The 23,087-nt window shown below is 38.7% G+C and overlaps 3 protein-coding genes and 1 pseudogene across 3 annotated transcripts; 2 read left to right on the top strand and 2 right to left on the bottom strand.

Moving 5' to 3' along the window:
- Positions 1-109: 109 nt before the first annotated feature.
- LOC126620054 (vesicle-associated protein 2-2-like) lies at positions 110-3,541 on the bottom strand (annotated as a pseudogene).
- A 3,263-nt stretch (positions 3,542-6,804) lies between these two features.
- LOC126620059 (acyl carrier protein 1, chloroplastic-like) lies at positions 6,805-8,865 on the top strand. Its single transcript, XM_050288524.1, has 4 exons — positions 6,805-6,972; positions 7,407-7,517; positions 8,042-8,164; positions 8,480-8,865. Exons 1-4 carry the CDS (start codon positions 6,901-6,903, stop codon positions 8,606-8,608), a joined length of 435 nt encoding a protein of 144 aa, XP_050144481.1. The 5' UTR covers positions 6,805-6,900; the 3' UTR covers positions 8,609-8,865.
- A 10,350-nt stretch (positions 8,866-19,215) lies between these two features.
- Positions 19,216-20,010, top strand: LOC126618301 (glucan endo-1,3-beta-glucosidase, acidic-like). Its single transcript, XM_050286342.1, has one exon. The coding sequence runs from the start codon at positions 19,216-19,218 to the stop codon at positions 20,008-20,010; it is 795 nt and encodes a 264-aa protein (XP_050142299.1).
- Positions 20,011-20,325: 315 nt separating this feature from the next.
- On the bottom strand, positions 20,326-22,698 carry LOC126620050 (protein CANDIDATE G-PROTEIN COUPLED RECEPTOR 2-like). The gene is made up of 6 exons (XM_050288511.1): positions 22,229-22,698; positions 21,457-21,648; positions 21,087-21,249; positions 20,894-20,996; positions 20,707-20,788; positions 20,326-20,620 (listed from the first exon to the last, which is right to left on the bottom strand). The coding sequence occupies exons 1-6, from the start codon at positions 22,529-22,531 to the stop codon at positions 20,543-20,545; spliced, it is 921 nt and encodes a 306-aa protein (XP_050144468.1). The 5' UTR covers positions 22,532-22,698; the 3' UTR covers positions 20,326-20,542.
- Between the last annotated feature and the right edge of the window lie 389 nt (positions 22,699-23,087).

A 23,087-nucleotide genomic window follows, 5' to 3' on the forward strand; every position in this document is an offset into this window, starting at 1 on the left:
TGAGATAAAGTTCAAGAATCTTTGCTCCCACGCACCCTCATCTATTTTACTTTTTAATTAAATTCTTTAAGGGTAAAGGTGGAGGATTAGAATTTATAATTTTAAAGCATTAACTATTAGAGTAGCATATATGGTTCCTTCGAAACACCATGCCTTGAAAACAACTACATACCTTATTGGAAACAAAAAAATGTGTATATCTAATGTCACTAGTGTGATTAAATTTGGCTTGACTGTCCCCTGTAAACTTCATCTGTACACATCTAACTGCCACCGATGGTTCTAGCTTCATGCACATGTTCTTCAAGGGTGTATACAGTATCCGATAGCAACGCTCATGATCGCCACCATACAAACAAAGAGGAGAGGAAATCCGACTTGGACTACTTTCACATCCACACCTCTTATACCCAGTTGTGCCTGCAATCATGAGCAAGTCTTAATAACTGCAAACACGAGTGTGCGGCGTTAAAGAAATTAGCACAGTAGGATGAACATTACGACAAACCCAAAATAAAACTTCCAAAATCAAGTCAAAACATTTAAGCTCATATCATTGTTCATCGCTAGACAAACAACAACAGTTGCGAGAATAGAAAACGGAAGGGGTGCAAGAGATCACCACTTGCTCCTGTATATTTCTCGTCTCTTGAATGGTTGAACTCCTCTCCTCTGTCAGCTTTGAAATAGTAACTTCAGCCTGAAAAACGACGATTAACTCAAAGTTATAAAGAACGGAAAGCTGGTTAATATTGCATTTTGAGAACTGTTCGGGTAGTGTATAACCAATAAATAAACTCTTCGCATAAGAGGAACACTGCTAGAGGTCAGTTTCTACAGGCAACGTAACCGCAATAATATCATATGTTTCGAAACAAAATTCTGCCAAGGACCAAAACCTGGCTCAGCTTTAATTCAAGTGCATTTAGCTTTGATTTCATCTCTTGGATATCCTTCGCCAACTTCAAATCTTCCACAATCTTTGTTGCATTCAACTCCACATCTTTTTCTAGTTTCAACTCCGTAGCATTTGGCGGTTTCAACTCCACATCCTTTGCTGATTTTAGTTCCACGTCATTTACTGGTTTCAACTCCGCCTCTTTTTTTGGTTTCAATTCAACCTCTTTTTCGGGTTTCAACTCCACCTCTTTTTTTGGTTTCAACTCCACATCCTTTGCTGATTTTAGTTCCACATCTTTTACTGGTTTCAACTCCACATCCTTTGCTGATTTTAGTTCCACATCTTTTACTGGTTTCAACTCCGCCTCTTTTTCTGGTTCCAATGCCTCATATTTTGCTGGCTTCAACTCCGCCTCTTTTTCTGGTTCCAATGCCTCATAATTTGCTGGCTTCAACTCCACGTCTTTTTCTGGTTTCAACTCAAAATCTTTTTCTGGTTTCACTTCAAAGTCTTTTTCTGGTTTCAACTCTACATCCTTTGATGGTTTTGGCTTCTCATTAGTACCCGTTGATGGCTTTGGCATCTCATTAGTAGCTGTGAACTTCACATCCTTAGCAACCTGGTCCAAAATAAGATTCACAAAATGAGATTCCGGAAGTGAATTTTGCATGATGTACTTGAACCACATAACAGTATACCAAGAAATTATTTGGATTTCCTGAAACTTTTCTACTACGCGAAGTTGTGAGTCATCATTACGTAAATATGTTGTTTAATCGATAATGCAAGGCACTTGGAGAAAGTGAGCATGAATCAATACATATAGAAAGCAAGCGCATGGGAAGGAAGGAAAGGGAGGGGGAGATAGAGGAAGAGAATCAAACATTGCCAAATAAGAATAGATTCTCTAACCTTGTTCAGCGAAGGGAGGATTTCAACTCCACCGAATTGATCTTTTAAAACTGAATGTTCATAGCCAAGCCCCTGCTTCAAGTCTACCTTCATTGGTGACAGCATTGGGGAATTGGGTGGACTAATGAGGGTTACTCTTAGCTTTTTCTATTCAATGTACTTGCCACCGTCTTTAGAAAACTGTGAATGTAATATGTAAACAATGAGAAATCAATACAAAATCTCCAGACCAAAATTAACTACCAAGACTTACCATGCTAGCTGTAATATCCTCGTCAGTTGTCCTAGAAGAAACAATCGTGCTCTGGATTAAAAACTTATCTTTGCATTCCATATCTACCATACCGGTTCGTGGTGCTTGCATTGTAACTATGTTGACAAAATTTACATGGTTATAACAAGACCCAGTAAAGAAGAAAACAATCAGAAAGTTAAATGCAATCTAAACCAAAGAAACGGTCTCGTTACATTGTGATTGAATCACGTGCCAAAAAAAATGATGCCTAAACCATGTAAAAGCAACTGGAAAACCTTATAGTAGCTAAGCTATTCCATCCACGAGGAGACATCATATATTAAAAATGTCAATGTGAAATACAGAATATAATGATCTGGTTTTCTCCTGTCATCTTAAACCGAAAATTCAGAAGTGGAACTTAAGCGTCAAACTTCATGCTTCTCTACATACCGATGAAGTAATGCTTACATGAACAATCAAACGTTAACACATACTCCAAACGTACCAAACGAGATACATGAAAAAGCATACCCGAAAACTCAGAAGTTGATTTTGGTAAGACAACACCAACATTTGGGACCACACAGTATTTCTTAGGGGACGTAGTCTTAACCTGCAAATGTCATCACCAAATTACAATCCAACTAAAATTTGATCAGACTCAGCGAAATGCACACAAGCAGTTTTCACTAATTTGAAAAACAAACAAAATGCAATATGCACCTTAAAAGCAACATAGCTGTTGGTCAGGTTGGTAAGCCGAATCGAGCATGAGCTTTGCTTCTTCAATTCAACTACGAAAACAATTTCGCAATCAGTTTACAATTCAAAAGCAATCAGCAAACAAAGCCTAACCTATCTAATACGAATTTGAATCAGTCTGTTCAGTATTCATAGTTTCAAAATCGATGTTCTTTTCGATACAAAAAAGGACTAGAAAAAATCCAACAGCATGAAATCAGCTGAACCAGCAACACCAAAACGTAACAAATTTTCAAACAGCGATTATTGTAGCAGTGATCGAATAAACACTAAATCACAAAGAAAATGATCAGTCTGCCATTGACGAACTTACACAAGAACTTCAATTCCTTTGGTTGAATCTCCAACAGCTGCGTATTCATTGTTACTGCATAGAAATGAAACAATGTAAAGATTTAGAAATTAGAAAAATTCCTTCACAATCCACATAATATATGTATATACACACGTATGATGTATCTGTATGCGTATATGTTAGTGACTGACCGGCTGTTTGGTTGCTGAGAAAATCTCAGAAACAAAAACTTTACTAATCGATTACGAATAGGATTGAAATTATCGAATCGTCGGGACCCAGTAGAATAATTTTTATAGAAAAGTTGCGAAAAAGTTTTCGAGCACTAGATCCCAAAACAAAAAAAAAGAAGAGAATCGTGATAAAATCTGTCGGGAAAATCAAATTCAATCAACTTCCATTTTCCCGCACTCTGCTTTTTTCTCAGCAACCAAACAGGACACAGACCGGATAAAAATCAAAATACAAAATCAATAACGCCGGTTAGAGAGAGAGTTGACTCGCTTCTCACTCACAAGAATAGTCAAAACGCGTTCAGTGGAGATGGACTTCGGGAAACGACGACGTTTCGATCAGAGAGAGAGGGGAGACGGAGGTTGAGGAAGCGTTTACCGATGGAGAATCGGGGAGGAGCTGGGAAAGGCCGCGTTTGGATGAATAATATAATATAATCGACAGAATAAGGATGGAAAGGTGATTTGATGGAATCGAAATCCAAGTAGGTGGTCAAGCAGTGGATTCTAGAGAGAGAAAGAGAGAGAGGAGAGAGGGAGGAGTGAGAAGGACGTGTTTGCGTGTTTGGTGGCCAGCGGGAGCTTAATAATATGTTGACGGTGAGAAGAAAGTGATAGGCAATAACACGAAGGAGTATGGCTGCTGGTAGAGAGATTTTTCAGTATAATCGACACACGAGATGGTACATTATGTGTCACTATACAAATGACGTGATATGTATGTTAAAAAATTAATAACTTAAAAAATAAAAATTTTCACCACTTATGTAAAAACACGTGATGTACCAATGTTCCGTCACAATCAAAAGTATCTCATGTTGGTGCTGGTGAGCGTCAGTTGTACCCGCCGTTTGGACGGTGGGCTACTCCGCCCTGCTTGCTCCACTGGTTCGGGTTATACCGAATCCTGTTTTTTGATATTTACTCCATTGGGTCGGGTTGAAATGAGGTGGGAGCCCAAACAAACAAGCAACTTAAAAAATAAAAATTTTCACCGTTTACATAAAAACATGTGATGTACCAATGTTCCGTCACAATCAAAAGTATCTCCTGTTGGTGCTGGTGAGCGTTAGTTGTACCCGCCGTTTGGACAGTGGGCTACTCCGCCCTGCTTGCTCCACTGGGTCGGGTTATACTGAATCCTGTTTTTTGATATTTACTCCATTGGGTCGGGTTGAAATGAGGCGGGAGCCCAAACAAACAAGCAGGCCCAAGGAAAACTATCAAGGCCGATACTGAAATGTACAACCTGGCAAGTCGCTCTTCGCTATTGGCATGTCCAAACTCTAAAAAGTCTATTTTTTGGATGCATTTTTAACTCACCGTCTTCAAGTGACGGTGATACTTATTATCATTTTATAAGTTTAAATTTAAGATTTTTATTAAGTGACGGTGATACTTATTATCATTTTATAAGTTTAAATTTAAGATTTTTATTTATTCGTTAGATAGTTCTCAAAATTTAAATACATTCAAATATAATAAATAGAGTGGTGATCATTACCATTACTTGAGGGTGCTGAGCAAAAATATTTCATTCTCACTTGCTTTCTCATTTTAACCAACTCACTTCTCTTAGTACTACATGTACTTTACTAACACTTAAATCTAAAAATTTAGTTACTTTTTGGTTGACAAATTAACATTTTAGTATAATTCAATTAAAAATAATTAAAATTTTAATTTTGAGTGCTAGCGGAATACATGTGACATGAGAAATAGTGAGAAAGTTGAACTAAAAAGATAAATGATAAGGTTACTCGCCCTCTCTTTCAAATTTTATGCATCGTTGAGTCGAATTAAACCAAATAAATACTAATGAATTAAATGGAAGACCACCATTAATTGAGGTTTCGTATAAAATCAACAAAGAAAGTTGGGATTCGAGAAGGTCATAGCATCAAAGGTCAAAATTACCATACGCCCGAAGAGACTCGGCATCTTTTTTTTTTTTTTTTTTATTTATTTATTTTTTTTAAGTACATCGATATTTTACATTAGGAAAAGGGAAAGTTCAGGAAAACTATATAATGGGCAACCTAATTTGGTATCGAATTCGCCATCAACGAGATTCGAACCTAAAACATCACACTTCCAAGTAAAAAATAACACAACCAGACTATAGTACTGAGCGACAACATCTCTTACTTAAGATGGTTTTGCTTTTTCCTAATAATTTGGTCATGCAAAGAGAAGACCAAGAAGAATTTATTGCACCTTGAATTATCCCATCCGAATTTCATGCTCATTCAAAGTTAACCAAATTAAAAATTCAAAGTTCATCCTTTTCTATATATATTTTTAATAATAATTCAAAATTTACATAGTTTCTTGAAGATTTATTCAAAGAGAATTCAAGTTCAAATAATTATACTTTGTTTTAACAAACGATATTATCTACACCAAATACATAATTATACTTTGTTTTAACAAACGATATTATCTACACTAAATAATGAGAAAATGAGCTAAGCCTCACAATGAGTTAGCAATAATGTGTATCAAATTTTCCTTTGGCGATAATCGAACCTAAAACCTTTCACTTACAAGTGAAGAGAACTATCACTAATAGTATTAGGTGGCAAATGATTCTACTTTTAAATCATTAGTTCGAAAAGAAACTATGTAATTTAGAGTTTATTTGAGACCGGTTATGTGGAAGCATATTTGTTCACAAGTGCTTAAATGGTTGAATTTTAAAAACAACTCAAATGTTTACCAAAAAAATATTTGATAGTGCTTCAAAAAGAAACACCTAAAATATGCTTCTACAACTCATAATTACTTTTGACATTTTTTCTAAAAATAGTTCGAAACATTTTGATTGTTGGAAAATGCTTTTTGCCATTTCAAAAAACGTGACAAACAATGGGGAAAGTTTTCAAGTCATAAGCTGAAATTTTGGAAAAGAAATCATAAATGAGAAATGCTAGCGGTACTTTTTACAAAGTGAAATTCTTTGTCATTTTATAATTTTGACATAAAAATTAACGTTAGATTGTAAATTAATTGAAAAATCATAAAAAGTCTTACTTTTTAAAGCCAACATGATCTTCTCTGGATTCTTTTGGTAAGGATCTTGGAAATCCGTAAATCGTGTTTGTTCATCGTATATCATGTGATCAGTTTTTGTCAAAGCACCGTTTATGTTTTTTTTTAAATAAAAATATTTAAAATAATTTCTAACCATACGATGAACATACATAATTTACAAATCTCAGGATCCGGCAAGGATCCGATTCTTTTTAAAGAGTTGTTCGACATTTCACATCGCAAATTCAAGAACAAAATATTTTTCAAAAGCTTAACAGCCAACTTTTTCAGGCCCATTAAGTCGAAAGCATTTGTACCGTCCGTTCATGATGAGTCAGTGACCATTTCAGCAGTCACTCTCTCTTGCCTTCTGTCACAGTACACGTGTCAGTTGCAGAATCCTTCTCCCTGTTCCATAAATACCCACCTGCCAACGGCCCCCTCTTTCTCACACTACTCCTCTCCTCGGTCTCGCCGTCTCACTCTCTACCTCTCCTTCTAATTCGGTCTCGCCGTAACTCCATCAATGGCCGCCGTCACCGGAGCTTCTGCGATCTCCCTCATCCGCTCCGCCCCCCAGCAGTTCCACCAAAATCTCGTAATCCCATTTCTTTAATTACACTGTTAATTTACAATTTTGATTATATTTATTTTTTACATGCTTTTAGATTTTAATTGTAGTGAAAGTTAATTATGTTGGTATTGTTTTTCTCGATTATATAGCTTTATTGGGTTGGTGTTGGAATTCTGTGATTTTATATATATAATGCTATATTTGAAATTGTTCCCAATTGCCTATGTTTTGATGGGTATTGAAAAAAATGAAAATTAATGAAAAAGATTTGAAAACTTTGAGTTCTAATTGAAATGATAAAAATGTGTTACAAGAGAATAGTATCACGAGTGATTTTTTCGAGTAAAAATATCACAGTATGAGTGTTTCGTTAAGACTTCCTTGAAAAAATGCATGAACAATTTGCATTTTACTGAATTTTTTATTTGAATTTTATTGAATAATTCATCTTTGAACAGGCATTATCCAGGACTAATGGTTTGAGATCAGTTTCACTTGCTGGTTATGGAAGAAGTTCCCTCTCTTTCGGGCTGCAACAACGTTCGGCCCGGCTTCGCGTTTCCTGCGCTGTGTGTGTTTGTTTCGAATGCTCTTGTTGTTTGTTATGATTTTTACAGTTTGAATTTTGCATTCACAATATCCTGGGGTTTCATTGGAAGTGTCGAAAGTTTCGGTCTCAAAGGTTTAGATTGGATGCACGATCAATCCGAGCTTTATACTTACGATGTAACAGTTTAAAGCTCGGATTGATGTGAATTGTGAACACTATTTTGTAGGCATGTAGCTGTAGGGATAAATGCTTTTATGTCCGGAATGGAAAAGCCTGCCATTGTTTGAGTGTTTCTCAAGTTTACCCGAATTAGGTCAAATGTAGTAAAAATTAAAAACTTGGAGTTTTAACAAATCATTTCCGTACTTTCACTTTTAGAAAAACCACATTTTTACTTTTCTTTGTTACTATTCACTACACATTTCTTTGTCATTTTTCATCAAAACTAAAGTTTTTTGGGACTTTTCGTTAGTTTTCCTTTAAAATTTTGATATAGTTATGTGGTAGTTGTGAGCTGTGGTAATCTTGATTGTCCTTCATCAGGCAAAGCCGGATACGGTGGAAAAGGTGTCTAAGATAGTAAAGAAGCAACTTGCATTGCCAGATGACTCTGCAGTTACCGGCGAGTCAAAGTTTTCCGAACTTGGAGCTGATTCTCTAGATACGGTACATTCAACATTCATTAACGTGCTACCCCGGTTTCTTTATATTTTTTTCATCCGCATTCGCAGGGAGTTCTTCTAACCAGAAAAATATACCACATTTCACAATCGTTACGACTATTGCAGTACTAGTGAAGAATAACGAGACATATTGGTTATTTTTTGGTGCAATCCTTCAAAATTCTATGTTCGTTGCAGTTAAAAATCTTCAGACGTAGAATTCATTTTGGTTTCTCTACCGTAGTTACAGTTTCGGTATTTAAACTTCATTGTTATTTGTTGTAGCTTGAATTTGTTCTAATGTAAAGCTGCACTCCAGGTTGAGATTGTGATGGGACTTGAGGAGGAATTCGGCATCAGTGTGGAAGAGGAAAGCGCTCAGACCATTGCAACCGTGCAGGATGCCGCAGATGTTATTGAGAAGCTCATTGAGAAAAACAAGGCGTAGAAGCGATGGAAACGAGTCGAGAAGCATTTTCATTTCCTAGCCTGCTTTAGAGATCAGTACTTGGTAGACTGGTTATGTACTCGGGTGTTTTGCGTTAAATCCGAACCTCGTAGTTGAGTGGTTTTACCATAAATTTATGAATTTTCGAGTTTCTGTTGAGTTTTCGATACTCTCGTTTTGTTTTTGAAATTTCAGAAACTTGTACAAGACCATGCTGTTGCAAATCTGAAACAACAGAACTTAAAAGGTTTTTATCATCGTTGGACGAGTATTTTGAGATTTGTGTTAAATTTCGAGATATGTGTAAGAGATTGTCACTTGGGATACAAAGTTTTTTTTTTCAACGATAAATTTTGTCAGATTAACCACCGACGAGATTCGAATTCACGCCGTAATGCAATGACTCAACTCAAATCAACTCAGCAAATCAAAGTAACAAAAATTCATTGAGAATTAAAATTTAGGCAAAACAAAAACAACCCAAAATTGAGCACATTACACTATCACAAACAAAAAATGGATATAACAAACAAAAAGTCAATACCTTTGAGAATTTGGGGTTCGAGAGAAGCTCGGAGAGCACGGAAATGGAGGAAAGAAGGAAACTCTCAGTCTCAGGGCAATTTCCGTCTGAAATGCTGAAATTCTCATAATTTGGTAGCGGACAGAAGCGAGGACGTGTGTGGGTGGGAAAGGCGGTGGGTGAGGCGGAGAGATTTCGGCGAAATACTGTTAGGAATGTCGGTACTACAAGATAGAGAATGCACAAAGTAAAGTAGAAAATGGACACCAAAAATTTATGTGGTTCGGCAATTTATGCCTACGTCCACCAAACAAGGATCAATCTTCACTATATGAAAAGATGAGTACAACAAGAGTAGTCTTACCAAGCCAAAGACAAGGCTTGATGGATACAAGAAAGTAGGACACACATTTTCTATCACACTAAACTTCACTCACACAATGTGTAGTGGAACACTCTCACTCTCACTCTTGGAGTGGAACTCTAGCTTTGGACTTGATCCTTTGCTACTCACTACTCTCTTGATTTTTGTTGGTTCACTACAACATCACACCCATATTTATAGGTGAGGGTTTGGCATTCTACTAGTTTCTAGTGTATTCTTCAAACCTCTAGCATAGAAAGATCTAGACTAGCCACAAAAGTGTGGCTTCTAGATCTTTCCATTTGCAACCAAGGAAGCTAGTACTCTCTAGCTTCTTCCATCAACTTAATAACATGCTAGAATTGTCTAGCATGCTCCAGCCATCTCTCTTGCTTACTAGAATAATCTAGAACATTGATCATGGGCTGGACCATATACCAACAATCTCCCCCTCCAGTCCATGAGGGAGGAATTCCGATCATGACTCCAAGTTACCTGGAGTCCATCCCAGCAGCCTTAATGCAGAATTCCAACTTTGATTTTGTGACCACCTTTGTCAACATGTCTGAAGAATTATTATCGGTATGAATCTTCTTCAGCTGTAGCATCTTGTTCTCGATAGCATCTCTAATCCAGTGATAACGAATATCAATGTGCTTGGTGCGTGAATGGTATGCAGTGTTCTTGCTCAAATCCAGAGCACTCTGACTATCACAATAAACGCCATAATCACTTTGCTTCAAACCCAACTCTTGGAGAAACCGCTTCAGCCACAACAACTCCTTGCATGCTTCTGTAGCGGCTATGTATTCAGCCTCGGTTGTAGACAAAGCAACACACTTTTGCAACTTGGATTGCCAAGACACGGCTCCCCCTGCAAAAGTAAACAAGTACCCAGACGTAGATTTTCTACCATCCAGGTCACCTCCCATGTCAGCATCTGTAAATCCTTCCAAGATTGGTTTGGAACCGCCAAAGCACAAGCACATCTTAGAAGTCCCCTTCAAATATCTGAGAATCCACTTAACAGCTTCCCAATGGTCTTTCCCTGGATTAGAGAGAAACCTGCTCACCACACCTACTGCATGAGCAATATCTGGCCGTGTGCACACCATTGCATACATGATACTTCCTACTGCTGAAGAGTAGGGAACAACTGCCATTTTCTCCTTTTCTTCATATGTTTTTGGACACGACTCTTTGCTCAACTTGATATGATTGGCTAAAGGTGAGCTTACCGATTTGGCTGCTTTCATGTTGAACCTTTCAAGCACCCGTTCAACATACTTTTCTTGTGACAGCCACAACTTCTTGGATTTTCTGTCACGAATTATCTCCATGCCCAAAATCTGCTTGGCTGGCCCTAAGTCCTTCATGTCAAAGGACTTAGATAACTCTTCTTTGAGCTTTTTAATCATAAAAGCATCTTGACCGACAATCAACATGTCATCAACATAAAGCAACAAAATGATGAATTTACCTCCAGAAAATTGTTTGATATAGACACAAGAGTCAGCATGAGTTCTCTTGTACCCATTACTCACCATGAATGAGTTGAACTTCTTATTCCACTGTCTCGGAGCCTGCTTAAGACCATATAAGCTTTTCTTGAGCTTGCACACCAAAGTTTCTTTACCCTTGACTTCAAAGCCTTTGGGTTGCTCCATATATATCTCCTCTTCTAAGTTACCGTGGAGAAATGCAGTTTTAACGTCTAACTGCTCGAGCTCAAGATCCATGCTTGCTGCCATACCAAGGATAACTCGAATGGAAGTCATCTTCACCACCGGTGAGAAAATCTCATCAAAGTCAACTCCTTTCTTTTGACCAAAACCTTTGACAACCAAACGAGCCTTGTACCTTGTCATGTTGTCGTCATTTTTCAATTTGAACACCCACTTGTTTTTCAATGCTTTTCTGCCCTTTGGAAGCTCCACCAACTCATAGGTATTATTCTTTAATAAGGAATCCATCTCTGACTCCATTGCCTTCATCCATTTATCACTGTCGTTATGAGCTCTGGCCTCCTCATAAGTTTCGGGCTCTCCATAATTAGTCAACATGATATACTCTGATGAAGAATACTTGGTAGACGGTCTTCGACTTCTGCTGGATCTTCTGACCTGATCTTCATTCTCTTGCGGGGCTAGAGGCTCCCCCTGATTGGATTCTCCTTGAGTCTGCTCTTCTTGACTAGGCTCCCCCTGATCAGCAATCTCATGGTCTGGCACATCTTGATCAGGCTCCTCTTGATCAGCATTTTCTGATTCTGCAGGCACTTCATTGGCAGTTGCTTCAGGGATGTCATCGTGACTTTCTTCATCTGAAGCTAATGGATCAACTCCTCTGACTGCGCCATCTGGTTGTGCCTCTTTACCCGAATCCCCAATTGTTTGATCTTCATAAAAGACCACGTCTCTACTTCGGATAAACTTCTTCTGGTATGGGTCCCATAATCTGTAACCAAAATCTTCACCGCCATAACCAAGAAAGATGCACGGTGTAGCTTTGTAGTCTAACTTCGATCTCTGCTCTTTGGGCACATGCACAAAAGCTTTGCAACCAAACACCTTCAGATGAGAGTAAGACACATCATTACCAGTCCATACTCTCTCTGGAACATCAAGACCTAATGGTACTGATGGAGATCGGTTGATCAAATAGCAGGCTGTCCTTACAGCTTCACCCCAGAACTGCTTAGATAACTTTGCAGTCCTCAACATACACCTGACTTTCTCCATGATGGTTCGGTTCATTCTTTCAGCAACACCGTTATGTTGTGGAGTTCCAGGAACTGTCTTCTCATGACGTATGCCATGTTTTAAACAATACTCTCTAAACTGGTGAGATGTGTACTCGCCGCCGTTGTCGCTACGAAGGCACTTGAGAGGTTTCCCAGTTTCCCTCTCCACCATGGCATGGAACTCCTGGAATGTCTGAAACACCTGGTCTTTGGATTTCAACAAATACACCCACACCCTTCGTGAAGCATCATCAATATAAGTAACAAAATATTTATTTCTTCCAAGTGACTCGACTTCCATGGGACCACACACATCTGAATAAACAAGATCTAACAAGTTTCCTTTCTTTGTAGATGGAACAGAAAAACTAACTCTTCTTTGTTTTCCGAATAAACAATGCTCACAAGAGTTTAACGACGTACCTTTGGCAAAGGGAATATGAGACTTCTTTGCCAAAACTTGTAGGCCTTTCTCGCTCATGTGGCCTAGCCTCTTATGCCACAAGTCTAGAGATGAGTCTTCCACAGCATTCAACTCACCTTTCAAAACCTTGGCATTTGACCGGTACAACGTACAACAAAGTCGTGCTCTTGCTACCACCATTAAGCCTTTAGTAAGCTTCAATTTTCCTTCGCCAATATGGTGATAATATCCTTGTCGATCAAGGGTACCGATGGATATCAGATTGAGACGTATATCAGGAATATGTCTCACATCTTTCAACATCAATTGGCAGCCGAGATTAGTTCTTAAGCAGATATCACCAATTCCAAGAATTTTGGAATAGCTTTCATTCCCCATCTTCACTATGCCAAAGTCACCTTCTTTGTATGTACTGAAGAACTCCCGTTTGGACGTAGCATGGAAGGAAGCTCCATTATCAAAGATCCATTCAATGTCTCTGTCAGAGTTGCCCATATGCAGACATTCACCAACAGACAATATTTCTGGTACATCACCACATATGACAGCGGTGGTATTGCCAGTATCATCTTTCTTCTGATTGTTTCCTTCCCTTTGCTCTCTCTTCCAAACTCGACAATTTTTCTTCATATGGCCTTCTTTGCCACAATGGTGGCATGCACCCCTGAACCTTGACTTGGATCGGCTAGGACTCCTGCCATGACCTCTAGGCCCTCTACTCTTGCTTCTTCCGCGGTTCTCTGTGACAAATACTTGGCTGCTATCTGTGCCAGAAGTCTTTCTCCTTGTTTCTTCATTGAGCATGCTATTTTTAACATTATCAAGAGTAAGAACACCATTAGAAGCAGAGTTACTTATACTCACCACAAAGGTCTCCCAACTGTCTGGCAAGGATCCAAGTAACAAGAGCGCTTGTAGCTCGTCCTCGATCGTCATTTTCATAGTAGCCAACTGGTTGATGATATTCTGGAAATTGTTCAAGTGTTCTGCTACACTTAAACCATCCTTGTACTTCACATTGATGAGCTCTTTGATCAAGAAGGCTTTCTTGGCTGGGGTCTTCTTCTCGAACAAGGACTCAAGCTTCGTCCAAAAATCGCGAGCATTGGTTTCATTAGACACATGGTGAAAAACACTATCATCCACCCATTGTCTAATTGTGCCAATAGCCTTGCGATTCATCTTCTTCCACTCGGCATCGGACATGCTCTCGGGCTTAGCGGCATCTCCTTCAATTGGCTCATGCAAATCCTTGCAATAGAGAATGTCCTCCATCCTTGGCTTCCATGTTACCCAATTGGAGTTGGTGAGTTTGATCATAGTGCCACTTCCTTCCATCTCGTAGTACGAGCCAACCGGGCTCTGATACCACTTGTTAGGAATGTCGGTACTACAAGATAGAGAATGCACAAAGTAAAGTAGAAAATGGACACCAAAAATTTATGTGGTTCGGCAATTTATGCCTACGTCCACCAAACAAGGATCAATCTTCACTATATGAAAAGATGAGTACAACAAGAGTAGTCTTACCAAGCCAAAGACAAGGCTTGATGGATACAAGAAAGTAGGACACACACTTTCTATCACACTAAACTTCACTCACACAATGTGTAGTGGAACACTCTCACTCTCACTCTTGGAGTGGAACTCTAGCTTTGGACTTGATCCTTTGCTACTCACTACTCTCTTGATTTTTGTTGGTTCACTACAACATCACACCCATATTTATAGGTGAGGGTTTGGCATTCTACTAGTTTCTAGTGTATTCTTCAAACCTCTAGCATAGAAAGATCTAGACTAGCCACAAAAGTGTGGCTTCTAGATCTTTCCATTTGCAACCAAGGAAGCTAGTACTCTCTAGCTTCTTCCATCAACTTAATAACATGCTAGAATTGTCTAGCATGCTCCAGCCATCTCTCTTGCTTACTAGAATAATCTAGAACATTGATCATGGGCTGGACCATATACCAACAAATACAAGCAGAGGCCGGACGGACGGTTGAGACGCCGCCATTGTTGATGGTCGGAGTTGTGAGTGAGAGAAGTCATGTATTTTTTGTAGTTGGGATTTCCCTCGGTTTTTTTTAGGGGTGTGATATTCAAACACCTCATTTTACTTCTCACACATCTTTTTAATTTTCGACCGTCAAATCAGATGAATTGAAAAAGATCAATGGACATAAATTATCAAGAGGTGTGTGAGAAGGAAAATGAGATGTGTTGATAGCACATCTTTTTTTACAGGCCACAAGTTTAAATATAATCAATTTTTGTGACCCGATTAGGAATATAATTCTGATAAGACAAAACAATCTTGAGGAAAATTTGCGAATAGAAAGAATATAAAAAGTCGTTTTTGCCCACTATTTTTAGGCAAGGGTAACCCTTTTCTCAAAATATCAAGTATGCCCTTCCTTGATGTGCAGGCAGGCAATTTCCTCTGAACTTTAATTTTAACCGATTATCCCTAAATTTTTAGAATTAGCTAATTTTTCCTTTACACTTTAATTTTAGTGATTATCTCCTCAACTTTTATAATTAACCAATTTCCTTCCTGACTCATGGTTGCTTACTTGATGCGTAGGCAGGCACATATCGAGATAGAGAATGTATTGGATAGGGAAAGGAGATCAATATAAACGTTGAAATTATATTACAGCATATAAATCGTGTTAGTGTATTTGAGGCTGTATAGTTTGAGTTTTGGTTGGTTTTAGCTTCTGAAATCACAGATATTATGATCTCCAAGTTGCAGAGAGTAAGATAAGGGAGAGAAGAGAGAGCAAAAACGAAAATGTCTCTTGATAATCTACAGCGGATTTCTTCCTATCTGTTATGCCAAACACGAAGAGAGTGTGAGCAATATAGCCGTTGCTAGCTCACACCTTAGCTAGAAGTCTAGCACGCGAGTTGCACATGGACAACTCAAATTAGACAGATGACACGATATACACCATCTAGATGTTTAAATCGTGGTCGCCCATTACAGATGAATACGACTTCAAACTTAGGAACATTTCTATCGACTTCAAACTTAGGAACATTTCTATGAATCTAAAACAGAAACCAAGCCATTTCAATCTGCAATCCTCCATTCCTTGTAGCTACGTACAGAGCGTATGGTTCAACAAATCAACGCACACATGATTCTCCAGAAAAAGCAATATGACATTATACTAATAACCGAACCAATAAAAAGGAAAGAGTAAAGCTAGAGAGATCATCTATTTAAACCATCTTTGTAAACTATATGATGTAGTTGTTGATGATTGAATTATTACTTTAAGTGTTGATTAACGTGCTTATCTATGAATCATGGATACAGATACGGATGCAGCAATATGATACGACACGACACGACGATACGAAAATCTCTAAAAATTAAGATACGATATGCTATGGATACGGCAAATAAAAATATACATTTTAAAACATAATTCATCATTCAAATTCAAGTACATTTGAGTTGTTGAAGAAGAAAAGTTGGAGATCTAATCCTGCTTATATACAGTAGAAGAAGTGTGAGATTGTATTCATGGTTTTAATTAAAGGGAAGCTCTCGTTGTATTCATCAACTTTCAATTATATATAGACGTCTCCTATTAATTTTCTCATCTTCTTATCTTTTTTAAAAGTGTAAATGTATTCTAAAAGCCGGATACGTATATCTTAAATGTAGAATACGCGTATCCATCAAGTCAAAGACATGTTCATAGACCATGATACGTATCAGACGAGTATCCAAGAGTATCGGGCAAGTATCGTATCCAATCAAGTATTAGATACGGGATACACAACCAAACAGAAGTATATGTGCATCATAGGTGCTTATTTTAATTTTTTTGTAGTACAACAATATAGTTTACACTAAGGGGAGAGAGGACTTCGCCTAAGTCACATAATGGACAGCCTAATTTAGTATCGAATTAGTCATCCACGAGATTCGAACATAATACCTCTCACATTTAAGTGAAGAGGAATACCACTAAACCGTAGTACTAAGTAGCATGTGCTTATTTTCTATTTGTTTGCAACCAAAGTACCAAACCGATCAAAAGGAAATAACTAGCTAGAAAGTAACCAAATTTATAAGAGGCATATACTGTGATGCTGAGTTGTGTTGTGTGCACCAGATCAATGAATCTCATTGAGGATTTAATTTAATTCCAATTTTTATTGACAACCAATAATATATTATACGGTTAACAGTCATTTTTATTATCGATCAACCAATTTTTGTTGCCTTGCCCTTTTTTTTCACTTTCTTTTTTTGGGTTAATTTTGCAGCTAGCAGTAAAAGAAAAGTGTGGATAACAACAGTTTTCGGGAAGTGCTAATAGTATTTATTTAGCAAAATGTGCATATATATGAATTACGTGATAGCTTCTTTCATTCTGCTGACGTCGTACATTCGTTCTTCATCGCTGTTTCTTCTCTCTCAAGGTAATAATGTTAATTTCCTTCCTTCCAAACCCTAGCTTCAATTTATTATTTTCTTGCAACTAATTACTTAGTTGAATTATTATTCCCCTAATGCATGCATGCATGTTGTGTATGTACGTAAACTATACCTGCAGGCCAAGGCTTTGCTTTGCGAATTGTGAATTGAGAATCACGATGGGGAGCTCATTTGTTTGGGCAGTAGTGCTTGTTGTGAGCGCTGCTGCCACCGCCGCTGAAGCAGATACTCGGAGTAAAAGTCCGGTAGGTGTTTGCTTTCCATTAAAAGGAACCAACCTTCCTCCTGCAGATAGAACGGCCGAGCTCTTACACAAATATAAAATTCCAAGAACCATGGTCTTTGCTTTCAACAACTCTGTGATGAGAAGTTTAAGAACCCTCTGTTTGGATTAAAACTGGATTTTTGGCCCAAGGATGGAGTCGGCCCAAAAGGAGGCCTGGAGGAATAGAAGATCAAAGCCCAGCCAAAACTTGGGAAGGCAGGAAAGGGCATTTTCTGACTTGATACAATTCACAAAGGCCACTTGCCTACCTACCCAAGGATCAAGTGGTGTAGATTGATCAGACTGCACAGCCCATAAAGTACTTTATGGTGGCATTACATGTAATAAAGCTGATGAGTCATCACCCTCAGACCGCATTCGGGCAAAGCTGTCGCTACAGGAGCCAAACCGAGTAGTCTATAAAAGGAGGAAGAGGAGACAGGAATAAAGACACTCAAACAAACAAACAAAAGCACAAACTCTGCTCAAAAAGCCAGATTTGCCTTTCAAAACGAAGCTGTAGTCAGCCCAAGCTTTCATCCCCCTCGGGATAATCTTTTCTCCTAAACTTTGTAATAGCTCTGCTACCCTGCTCTAACTTGTTGTAGTATCGATTCACCCTTTTTGTATTCTCCTTTCCCATCTCCACCTCTAAGCTTTCAGACCTGTGACAGAACCACAAAGATAGGGACCTGCAAGACGATCAGCCTTAATTGATAAGGTTTAATCTTGCCCGACCTGCTTTGCGCTGTCTTTGTCTTTTCTTTCTTTAAAGTCTAGCAATATGTTGTATATTTTTAGTTATATGCAAGTTTGTTTCTAGCAAAATCACGATGACAAAGCTTTCTCAATACTTGGATCCGATTTAAATACATCTTCAATGCTTAAATCAGATCCAAGTTCTAAGCCCGCAGGCATATAAATCTGATTAGTTTAAAAGTCCTTGGCCTCAAGGCATAAAAAAGAACTTTATGTGGACTTAACCCATCCACGACAATCCTTGATAAACGAGAAGTCCGAAGTTACTTGGGGCGCAAGTAATCGACCTACCTTCTAGTTTTCTTTCTATTATATCATGATTATCATAGAACGCTTAAGCATGGGATGGACTCTAATGGAAAGCCTCAAGGCCTACACCTAAGGCCTCACAAAGGCATCCATTTGGATTCATCCTATTCAGCGATCTTAAGAGTCTAAGCATAAGAATGAACTCTGATGGGAAGCCTCAAGGCCTACACCTAAGGCCCCACAAAAGCACCCATTTGGGTTCGTTCTATTCCTTGGATTCGGGTAATCAGAAATATAATAGTTAGAAGACTCCTACAATCACAAGAATACATATGATGCGTTCGAGGACTGGTTTAGTTATTTATGGGAAGCCTCAAGGCCTACATTTAAGGCCCCACAAAGGCACCTGTTATAACTAACACGGTTTCTTGGATACATATATATATATATATACAATGAAAGAACGACAACCATTTTACATCTGCCATGCTAAAGATGGCAGTGGCACGCCTGAGCACCTAAATGTTAACCTTGATTGCGAGCCTCAAGGCCTATACCTAAGGCCCCACAAAGGCACCTCTCAAAGTTAACGTTGTCATTCTCTTTCAGCCTTGCCCGAAGAGCCTTGCCCGAAGAGTCTTGCCCGACGAGACTTGCCCGACGAGACTTGCCCGACAACACCCAGAAACAAAGCATAAGCCCGACATCAGCCCTCAATCGGCGCCAACCTCCAGGGGAGCTGTGTGCTCGTCGGCCAGGAAACATCCCCAGCGGAAATTCCTGCCACGAACACCCTCAAACCAGAAACTTCCGTAGCTGTAATGTTTCCAAACGAGCACTTAAAATCCCAAGACTCGGTTGTGAGATGGTGGCTCTCGAACTATGTGGATCCTTACTTGAATGAGGTAGACATCAATTACATTGTTGTTGGCGATAAAGCTGTCCAGGACAACAGCGCGGATGTCCTGCGGGTCATGAAAGCCGTTCGACGAGTGCTGGACAAGAAGTTTTTAGGGCGTGTCAAGGTGACCACATTATTTGATTACGATAAGACCATGAATACTCCTTATCCACCTTCAAGGGCGACCTTCATACAAAAAGCCAACAACGACATTTCGGACATTCTCCGGTTTTTGAGAAACCAAGGAGCACCTCTCATGGTCAGTGTGTATCCTTACTGGGGATATGTACACAACAGTCTTTCGATGCACTTGGATTTTGCGCTGTTTAAATCGAAAAAACCAGTTCTTACGGACACGTTCAACGTGAAATATTACAACTTGTTGGATGCCATGGTGGATGCATTTTACCGTGCAATGGAGCGGGTGGGGGTGTCCGAAGTTCCTATAGTGATCGGTGAGATCGGATGGCCAACTGCGGGAGGAGAACACAACGTCACAACCACGCAGAACGCGGCTATCTTTAACCAAAACTTGCTCAAGCATTTGGGAGCTAGAAAAGGGACGCCAAAAAAACCTCAGTTCGCCATTGAAGCATACATTAGGTCCTTGTACGATGAGAAGGATAAATCCATCCACCGATCCTACCAATCCTTTGGAATCTTTGAAACCAATGGAAATCCCAAATACCCTTTGTTTAAAAAATCTAGCAACTAGCTAGGGCAAACGTATAAGTAATCATGCATCAAAATCATAGATATGCAAATTGTACAATCAATGATATCCCAAAAAAGGATTACATCCGCTTCTTGGAAAGCGCTTCAAGTGCTTCCTAACAGAATTACACAGCAAATGTTTCTTTCAAAACACACTTCAAGGACTTTCAGTTAATTTAAAAGCACTAATTTCCACTAATCATGCCGTTAACGAAGGAGTTCAGGTTCATTTTGATTTTAACTGGTGCAAACAGCACTTGATCAAGTTGATCATTTCAAATTTAAACTCAGGCAGTGATTGCATAAGCACTAAGAATCTCAGAAAGACAACTTTCATTATTTTGTGACTGGAAAAAGCAACAAGATACAATGGCATCATACAAACACCTAAAGGACACAATACATTGAAGTATTTTGGTATCCAGTAATATATTGACTTCTATATACAGCAAGTGTGATAATCGGATCCTCTTGTGATTACGTTCTAGAATTCCCGGAGAACCATGACCATCTTCGATATGGAGGTTAGTGTGTCACTCCCAATCAGCGTCAAAGAAACCAGCATCTTTCATCTCTGAATAGTACACATTCTCCAAATGTAAATCTTCCTCCTGTTTCATCCAAACATCAATTACCAATACGAAAAGCAATATAACAACAATAATACTATCGATAAAAAAAACAGAGTTACAAATACCTGGAAGAAGTCTGCCAGAAATGTTACATACAAAAGCGGAAGATAAAAGGCGTGATAACAGACAATAGTAGCACCATATAGCCTGCAAACAAAAAAATTGAAAATTACTTAAAGAAACTCTTTAATATTTGAATTAAAATATTGGCAAAATAGAAACTTCAGATCAATGACCAATTTACACGCATACCAGAATCCAAATCCAGCCCCATTTCCAGTAAGCAAGCAAGCAAACAGTGATAGTACGTTTAACGTAAACATGATAGCGGTATACTTGTAGAATGCAGGTCTTGCTGCAGAACAAGAAAAGAGACATCACATTTAACTAAATAGCTATGAAATTGATGTATACATCAGATTTTATTAATAGCCGATGAACTTACCCGGTAACCTCTCTCTCCACTTGGAATGGTACATGAACAATATAAAGCCGTAAATTGCAGTAATCACTAGCCTGTGGACAACCCACAAGTCCCACTTCGTTCGATGTGCATGGTCATTATTGTCAATGAACAATGGAATGCCAAATCCAAATAGATAAATTGCCTGGAAGAGAACAGAGTACAATTGTAAGTCCATTATGTACCACAATGATGCACCAATGTGCATTTCCAACAAAAAGTCATTAGAGAACAATATGAGAAGCTTAAAATAATTAGCATATGTTTCCATTTGTATATTCTTTAAGTAACTAACAAGCATACATAGGTCATAAGGGTGAAAATCCATTTCGAGAAAAAGAACAAGCGATACCTTGAGAAGTATATCCAAAACAACAAGGATGCCTGAGATTACAAAAGTCTGTGTCAAAGCTTCCCTCCCACTTGCATAATTCCCTTGAAGCAAAAATGCCAGCAAGCTTATTTCCAAAAATAGCATCCCGGAGGTTGTGAACAAAGATAGGACATTCCATGTTAGTTGTTTTCCAGGACTGCACTCCCATGCCTGAACAAAAGAAGTGACAATTTAACCCCATCTTAGCAAAATTATCAAGAAATGCCTCGAAAGGAGAATTTAGACATGAACTACAAATCCTAATACACAAAACTAAAATAACCAGCATTCACCACATCAAATACAGCCAGCAAACCAGGGGCCTTTCTGGGACTGCTTCTAGAACTAGAAGGGCGAAAAGTGTTTTCTCACAACCAAAAGTGCTTGTAACTACGCTTGACAGAAAAACTTAAAAGTGGCTTCAGGGTCGTATGAGCTCTTCCTAGAGAAGCGCTTGGTAGGTGGTTGTTCAGGATTCCAAGTGCATTTCCCGGAAGCCCTTGGATTTTTAATAAACATTTTGACTTGTTTATATCAAAAGCACTTCTGGCAGAAGTGCTTCCTACATAAATAGTCCGAGATGAGCTCCAAATAACAACCATACTACTGAGTAACAAGATTCCACCAAAACTAATAACCGAAAGCCCTAAAATTTACCCACAACAATGCTACCATTCAGCTAAAAGATTCAAGTTCTAAACGAAGAACAAAGACAAAGCTGCAAACTTCCAAAGGGGGAAAATATACGAACCTGAAAACAGCACCAAGCAAGGTTGAGCAAGCTAACAAGCCAGAGGCACCCGTAGTACGCAATCATGATATAAGAGCGGCCATGAGAGAGCTTCGAGAAACTTTTTTTCGATTGAAACGCCAAGTACAGGACGAAGAGAAGGGAGGGCACGATCAGAGCCACATTGTGGAAGAACCCATGGCACTCGCCGAGCCAGCTGTAGAATCGGGATCCTGAAACGCCGTCACCTAGGGTTGAATTTGGGGCCTGGGTGAGTGGAATTGGGAGTCCGGATTGCGAGGGAGCTTCTTGGAGAGCTCGCATTTTTTAATGGGGGGGAAACAATTAGCCCTAATTTGAGTGATCTTTGAGAGCGATGGCGATTTGGGGGTTGAAATCGAAAACCCTAACCCTATATTTTAGAGATTTGGGGATGTTTGAAGAAGCGATGACTGGAGGTCAAGGATGTGTTGGCGGGTAGGCTTTGGGCTTTTGATTGTTTTCCCAATTTCTTTTATCCGTAAACAAAAATACAAAAACTCTCAAATAAATACATAGTTAGTTAATGACATTCACTCATCGAGGGCAAAATATTTATAGATTAATGATATTCATATTGTTTGTACCATATTTGATCAATCCTAAAATTACCGAGCATCGATTAACGTTATACCGTCAAGAACCTTTAAGAGTTTCCCTCCAACCAGGAAACCAATCACAGTGCGACACGTGTCGACATCAGAAGTCAATCATAGCGCGACACGTGTTAACATCAGAAGCCAATCACAACACGACACGTGTTAATGTCAGAATGAAACTAGAAACTCTATTCTATAAATAGAGATCTTTCTCTCACAATATTTCATAATGTCATTTGTAC

This window comes from Malus sylvestris, chromosome 4 (genome assembly GCF_916048215.2).
Source record: "Malus sylvestris chromosome 4, drMalSylv7.2, whole genome shotgun sequence".
Classification (NCBI taxonomy): Eukaryota; Viridiplantae; Streptophyta; class Magnoliopsida; order Rosales; family Rosaceae; genus Malus; species Malus sylvestris.